Source organism: Equus przewalskii, chromosome 5 (assembly GCF_037783145.1).
Source record: "Equus przewalskii isolate Varuska chromosome 5, EquPr2, whole genome shotgun sequence".
In the NCBI taxonomy this organism is placed as follows: Eukaryota; Metazoa; Chordata; class Mammalia; order Perissodactyla; family Equidae; genus Equus; species Equus przewalskii.
In genome coordinates, this window is record NC_091835.1 from 35438451 (window position 1) to 35445244 (window position 6794).

The 6794-nt window shown below is 59.7% G+C and overlaps 2 protein-coding genes across 3 annotated transcripts; one reads left to right on the forward strand and one right to left on the reverse strand.

The window, feature by feature from the left end:
- Positions 1-48: 48 nt before the first annotated feature.
- Positions 49-4184, forward strand: TPI1 (triosephosphate isomerase 1). Its single transcript, XM_008513988.2, has 7 exons — positions 49-962; positions 2157-2280; positions 2393-2477; positions 2552-2684; positions 2980-3065; positions 3362-3449; positions 3587-4184. Exons 1-7 carry the CDS (start codon positions 737-739, stop codon positions 3703-3705), a joined length of 861 nt encoding a protein of 286 aa, XP_008512210.2. The 5' UTR covers positions 49-736; the 3' UTR covers positions 3706-4184.
- A 110-nt stretch (positions 4185-4294) lies between these two features.
- SPSB2 (splA/ryanodine receptor domain and SOCS box containing 2) lies at positions 4295-6758 on the reverse strand. 2 transcript variants are annotated; one of them, XM_070620582.1, is made up of 3 exons: positions 6530-6758; positions 5624-6374; positions 4295-4676 (listed from the first exon to the last, which is right to left on the reverse strand). In XM_070620582.1, exons 2-3 carry the CDS (start codon positions 6288-6290, stop codon positions 4549-4551), a joined length of 795 nt encoding a protein of 264 aa, XP_070476683.1. In that variant the 5' UTR covers positions 6291-6374; positions 6530-6758; the 3' UTR covers positions 4295-4548. The 2 variants fall into 2 exon arrangements, with proteins under 2 accessions (XP_070476683.1, XP_008512208.1); XM_008513986.2 differs by having other exon boundaries at positions 6519-6726.
- Positions 6759-6794: the final 36 nt, after the last annotated feature.

The window sequence follows — 6794 nt, forward strand, 5'->3', positions numbered from 1 at the left end:
GACTTATCTTCCCTGGCGCTAACAGGAGGGCCGCTTTCCTCCGCAGTCACAGAAGAGGAGAGGCCCAAGTGGGCATTACCCAAATGTCCCTAGTGGCTAGGGAGCCCTCGGCCTGGGCTCCAGGCCCTGCAGTCTCTTGTCAGGTCTTGGCCAGCTGGGGCAAAGAGTGGGCTACTCCTCGTGGTGGTGCAGGGAGGGGGGGCAGAGGGAGGGGGTGGCTGTAGACTCTGAACTGCCTTTCTTAGCTACACAGTTTCTATGCCAATGTGGGCGGTCCCTCCCCCTCTGAACCCTGTTAACTGCCCAGTAACTGTAGGGCTGGATTTTTCCTGAGTAGGTCAAAGGTCCCTGCTGAGCAGTCGGGGATGTAGCTATACTCTGATGGGCGAGGGGGGTTCCTTTTCCTAGAGTTGGAGAGATGCCCCTCATAGCCCCTTAGTCCCGGAAGCAGTGTGGTCCAAGGCCAAGCAGTGGCTGGGCCTGCCTGCAGCTCCACTGGAACCACCTCTGGCCCTCTGGAGGGCTGTAGTCGTGAGGAGGGGTTCCCCTGAGCACAGGGGATCACAGTTCTCGCCTTCTGCCCAAAGTCAGGCAACTGAGGCTGAAGAGACGGAGCCCCCTGACGCCCCTAGAACGTTGCTACAAGAAAGGGCGTAACGTCAGAACCTTGCAACACTGTTGGCTAGCGCGCCGGCGGGCCCGGGGGCAGGGCCTGCGGGCAGGGGCCGGGCTCACGATGGCCGAGGCCGGCCAGGAGGCGGAGTTCTGCCTCACCGCGCTCTACATAAGCGGGCCGTGGCCGCGGCTGCGCGCTGAGCCTGCCCTGCAGTTCGCCGGTCCCAGTGCCATGGCGCCCTCCAGGAAGTTCTTCGTCGGGGGGAACTGGAAGATGAATGGACGGAAGAAGAGTCTGGGGGAACTCATCAGCACTCTGAACGCGGCCAAGGTGCCGGCCGACACCGGTGAGCCCTCGCCCGGGAGGGTCGGGCTAGGGTGGGGGAGGTCGGGCGTGGCAGCGCCCTCTCCCGAGCTCTCTTAGCCGGGTGTTCGCGTGGACCTGGATGCACGGATGGGAACAAGGGCTGTTGGGGGTCCCGGCCTTGACCCCGCAGCGCCTGGTCCCGCAGCCGCAGGACCGGAGACGTGTCGAGAGGGAAAGGCGGGGCCACATTTAATGGTGCCCTCGGACTGTGGGCGGGAAAGGACTTCTTGGGTCATCCGGAGGAAGATACCTCCGCCCGCGGACTGGGGCTGCACCAGCCAGGAGGCGGGGGTAGAAGCGGAGCCTAGCCCCTGTGGGCAACCGGCAAAGGCGACAGCTCGGGAGTGTGGGGGAGGAGGCTGAGCGAGCGCGCGGGCCTCCCGCTACCTGCCCCCGCCGCCGGCTCCGTGCGCCGCCGCACGTAGCCCGAGTCTCCTCCCTGCGCCTCGCCGCCGGCCCAGTGCCCCCGCAGAGCTCCTCCGGCCGCCGGAGCTGCCCGCTCAGATCCTTTCCCTCGGCAGCCTGGAGGACTCCTGCCTTCCGCGGAAGAGGCTGAGCAGGTGCCAAACAGGCTGAGCCATTTGGGAATAAGGAGCGATCCTACAGCTTTCTCCAACCTGGAAATGGGAGAGCGCAAGGCCTTTATGAGTCAGTCCACTCCTTGCCACGCATGGGCAAAGAGTGCTGGCCTCAGTCCTTCCCGTCCCACCCACCTAAATCACAGAACCACGGACCTGATCAAAAGAGGCATCCCCTTCTGGTTTATTCCCCAAAGACCCCAGTACAAACCCCAGGAGCTAACCCCTTCTGCTTTTGGTAAAAATCTTTGCCTTGCCTGGGGTAGGTGGGGATGGGCTATTTTAGAAGGGAGGCGGGGTTGGCCCCGAGAGAATGCTGAGTCTAGGAGATGCCCAGGCCCAGAATAGCTCGGGAAATCAGAGCTACAGTTGTTAAAAGAGCAGAGGGCAGGGCGAGGGCCGTGGCCTCTCAGGGGCACCTGGAAGGCCCAGGGAGTTGGGTACAGGCCCAGCCTGGGCTCAGAAGTGAATACAGATCAACTTGCTGGGGTGAAAAGGAGAGGAAAGCAGAACTAAGGAAGTGGGTGAAGGCTGGGGGCTCCAGAGGACAGGATGGAGTGTGGAGAATGAAGGCTTCCTTATGATCTCATCCTCAGAGGTGGTCTGTGCAGCCCCCACTGCCTACATTGACTTCGCCCGCCAGAAGCTAGATCACAAGATTGCTGTGGCTGCGCAGAACTGCTACAAAGTGGCTAACGGGGCATTTACTGGGGAGATCAGGTGAGATGCAGGCGGGAGAAGGGTGTATGGGGACCCTGCCCTCACTTTCCTTGTTGAGGGGAAAGCCATAGGGTGGGCTCCCTGCTGAACCATGGTTTCTCTCTTCCTTTAGCCCTGGTATGATCAAAGACTGTGGAGCTACATGGGTAGTCCTAGGGCACTCAGAGAGAAGGCACGTCTTTGGGGAGTCAGATGAGGTTAGTAACCAGGAGAGGGGATAAGAGATGCCTTATTCCAAGAGTGGTGTCTCACCAAGTTTGTTCCTTAACAGCTGATTGGGCAGAAAGTGGCCCATGCCCTGGCGGAGGGACTTGGAGTAATCGCCTGCATCGGGGAGAAGCTAGATGAAAGGGAAGCTGGCATCACTGAGAAGGTCGTTTTCGAGCAAACCAAGGTCATCGCAGGTATTTCTGAAGAAAGGGACCTTTGAGCCTAGCCAGGGCCACGGAGGCACAGAGGGTGGGGTCCAATGCCCTCCAGCCTGACTTAATCCCCTTGCTGGAAAGGAAAGGAAAGGAGGAGAGAACCCTTGCGTTTTCCCTATCACTTCTGCTCCTGTGTCTTATGGTTTAGATGCCACTTGGGATTCCTTCAGCAGCCACCAGGGGGCACTAGGCCACCACGGTTCTTCATTCTCTGGGGAAGGAGCTAGAGAGTTCCTTCCTGTTCCCCCTTCCATCTGTGATCTCTGTCCCACAGATAACGTCAAGGACTGGAACAAGGTTGTGCTGGCCTATGAGCCTGTGTGGGCCATTGGTACTGGCAAGACTGCAACACCCCAACAGGTAACCAGCCCAGGAGCCCTACCTCATCCTCTCCTGCTGCAGTAGAACTGGACAGCCAGAGACCATCAGGGCCACCCCCTCATTTTAAAGACAGGAGCCCCCAAGCCAGAGAAGGAGAGTGACTTATCCAAGGACATCCATTCCAGGGCCTGAGTGGGATTAGAGCCCTGGTGTTCTGACTTGGATCCCAGGGTTCTTGCCCCAAAACCACACTGCCTTTCTCCACTGGTGCCCAGGGTTTTTTACCCTTTGAGCAAAAAGCAGAAAGTCTTACTTAGTCTGGCTTCTTGTTCTAGGCCCAGGAAGTACACGAAAAGCTCCGGGGATGGCTTAAGTCCAACGTCTCTGATGCAGTGGCTCAGAGCACCCGCATCATTTATGGAGGTGAGTGGGTTTGGCTCCAGTCTGAGGTGGGTTGGGGCTGAGAACTAGACTGAGCGCTCCTTAGACATGGAGGTAGGGATGGAGCGTACCCATCCCATCCTATCTCTGACCGTTCCCTCTCTCTTCTCCTTTCCCAGGGTCTGTGACTGGGGCAACCTGCAAAGAGCTGGCAAGCCAGCCTGATGTGGATGGCTTCCTTGTGGGTGGTGCTTCTCTCAAGCCCGAATTCGTGGACATCATCAATGCCAAACAATAAGCTCCATCCATTTCCCCTGCCCTTCCTGCGAAGCCAGGGACTAGATAGCTCAGAAGCCCAATAATTGCACCCCCCCACACACATGCTTCTGGTGGTGTCACCTGCCCCCTCTCCTGGCCTAATCCAAACTGTACCTCTTCCTTTACCGTTTACACCTTAACCTGTAATGGTTGGGACCAGGCTAATCCCTTCTCCACTTACTGTAATGGTTGGAACTAAATATGTCACCAAGGTGGCTTCTCTTTGGCTGAGAGGTAGAAGGGGTGGAGTTTGCTTGTGGGTCCCCTTAGTCCCCAGTGAGGGCAGGAGAGAGAAGCTATCCTCCTCTCCCATCCCGCACCATGAGGCCAAGGGCTGAGAGACAGCCTGGTCCTCCCCTCCAAGGCCAGGGGTGCTGCTCTCTCCTGTGGTGCCAATGCTTGTGTGTGTTGTGTATGTGAGCAGTCCTACATGTGGGGGAAATAAACACCTGGCACTCAGCCTTGTCATTTGTCCTTCACAGTACCTGCCCATATCATCTCTTTCTTCTTTCAGGCAGCCACAAGACCCTTGTGCAAAAAAATACCACGAATAGGTTTCTACAACAGCGTATCTCTTAGTATTTTTACTTGAAAAAATGTCTTTCGTACCAGGCTGCCACAGCTGTGAACAGCAGACCCTCTTCCACCCCTCTGAGTGGCTCTGGGGCTGCTGAGCTCCCCAGAGCGTGGGTTGGGGAAGAGGCCCAGCCTCACTTCCCCAGCCTCACTGGCTTGAAGTAGCTGGTCTAGGCCAGCAGTGCCTCCTCCCAGCCCCTCCAGGGGAGGTGGGTGTCAAGGCCCCAGCACAGTCTGGTATCACGGGTCACTGGTAGAGCAGGTAGCGTTTCATGGCAGGGGGCAAGGGCAGAGCAGATACCTGGCCAAGCCGGGTATCCCCCAGAGCGTGGCGCACACACAGGCGGCTCAGATGCAGAAGGGAGTGTGGCTCCGCTGAGAGAAAGAAGGAGAGGAAGTTAAGCAGGGATGCAGCCACCAGCCAGGCATCCTCAAACTACAGGGTCCTGCCCAGGTTCCCTTCTGCTTTCCTGCTCCGAGTCTGCTCCCATCTTGGTTGAGAGAGAGACCTAAGGCGCCTGCGTCTGCTCTTGAGATGGGAGGCATCTGAGATTTCACACATCCCCAGTCAGAGCTGGGGGTACTCTAGCTAAAGCCCAAGGTGGCTCTGACAGTGGTGGAGCTGGCCCAGGCTTTGATTCCAGAGAGGCCTTGGAGCCGGGGCTGGTGAGGTGAGAGGAAGGGATGGCCCTCTGCTTTCTCATGGCTCACATGGGTGATGGGAGGAGAGGCATCCCCGCTCTGCTGAAGACTGCACTTGCAGAGAATGTTCAGTTCAATCAGCTCCAAGCCCTGGCCCCATCCGTTCCCAAGGAGACCGTTCCCTGCAGCCCCACCCCAAGGCCTGCCTCCACTGCTCTCCTTCCAGGTACCCAGGACCTCAATGGATCCGTCCTGGGGTTTGACTGAGGAAGTAGCTATGTGTCACAGACAGGTCAGAGCCCAGGGAATCTGGTACACACCCTGGGCGCTGGCACTCCTAGTCCTCTTTCTACTGGACTTGGACACCTAGCTCAGTACCCACTTACCCTTTGCACCTCTTGCTCCAGGGGCTATCTCCTATAAAGCCCTAAGCCCTGAATCCCTGGAGTGCCTCCCTCCATTCTGACGGCTCACCACTTACTAGCAAGTTGTATTGCTGTTGGGAGGATTAAATTAGGTAACAGCTGTGAAGACCCCTAGCCATTCCTGGCACTGAGTAGGGGTAGGAGGCAGGTCAGATGAAGGCCCATTCCCTCTGCTTTTGTAAGGCGCTGAGTTGCCATCCCAAACCACAGCCACCAGTGACCGAACTCTCTCCCCACACCTGTCCCAAGCCTCACCTCTCCTTTCGCCCAGGTAGCTGATGCGGACCTGGCACTGGCCCCAGACGGCGCTTACTGCCGGATAGAGTGTCCTGCCCTTCAGTCCGCGGAAGGCTGGTCCTAGGTAGGTGCCCCCAATAGCGTAGCCCAGAGTCCCCTCCTCCATGTCCAGAACCACGAGCAGCCTCTCTGGCACCTCCAGCTGCTCACCCTGAGGTCCGGCTGGATACTGGGGGGCCCCAGGCCCCTTGCTCTGATGGTACAGCTTCCCTCGCCCAATGTCCCAGCCCCAGGACTCGCTGTTGCTGCCCAGCAGCGCCGCATAGTGGTCGGCCTGCAGCGGGGCGAGGGCCGTGGCCACGCCCACCACGGCGTGGGTGCCCCTCTGCTCCCGCGGCCAGCTGATCTCCCAGGCATGCAGGCCCCTCGAGTAGCCCCTCTTACCCCGGGCCCCATCAGTGCTCTGGGCCACGGGCCGCCGCTCAAAGCACAACCCCCCTTCCTTGACCTCGATGTTCTCTGAGCAGTCCTTGGGGTTCCAGCCGTGGCGCCGTTGGGCCCCCAGGTCAGGAGGGGGAGCAGATAGCAGCTCCTCCAAGCCCTCCGGACAAGAGAGGTCAGGGTACAGGGCCTGTGAGGTGGGGGTGCTGCTGCTGCCGCCCCCTACCAGAGCCGTCTGGCCCATGGAGGTGAAGAGCCGGAGGACTCCCCGAAAGAGTCTTGCCGGGGCGTCTCTCTTCTGAAAGTTGAGCTCCCGTTCGGGATTGACCTGGAAAGGAGTTGGAGAGGAAGAGGGAGTGAAGTGCGGGATCCCGGCGGGGGTTCCTCACCCTGGCGCCCCATCTTCTCACCCACGTTTGCCCACCGCCCCTCTCCTCCCTCTTCGCTTCCCCAAAGCTCCTAAGCCCATCACCTTGTCCTCACCCATCTGTCCCGGTCTCCCGAGACTCTCGCGAGTTCGCCCCCTTTGGGCTTCTCCGAGGGCTGTCAACCTTGCCCGCACCGTGGCCCCTTCACCGCCGCCGAACCTCGCTTGGCTCCCCAGACCGGGAGGAGCCCAGCAGAAAGCAGCCCAGGCCCGCGGCGCTGACCGCCGGCCGCTTCCGCCTCCAGCACCTCCCCCAGGCCCCGCCCCGCACGATGCCCCGCCCCCACGGGGGGGGGGCCCCTCCGGGGCTGTTAACCCTTT

Coding starts and splice junctions, on each gene's coding strand:
- TPI1 (XM_008513988.2), top strand. CDS start 737: ATGGCCGAGGCCGGCCAGGAGGCGGAGTTCTGCCTCACCGCGCTCTAC. Junction 2,478..2,551: donor TCTTTGGGGAGTCAGATGAG/GTTAGTAACCAG, acceptor GTTCCTTAACAG/CTGATTGGGCAGAAAGTGGC. Junction 3,066..3,361: donor AGACTGCAACACCCCAACAG/GTAACCAGCCCA, acceptor TTCTTGTTCTAG/GCCCAGGAAGTACACGAAAA.
- SPSB2 (XM_008513986.2), bottom strand. Junction 4,677..5,623: donor CTACCTGGGCGAAAGGAGAG/GTGAGGCTTGGG, acceptor TCTTTCTCTCAG/CGGAGCCACACTCCCTTCTG.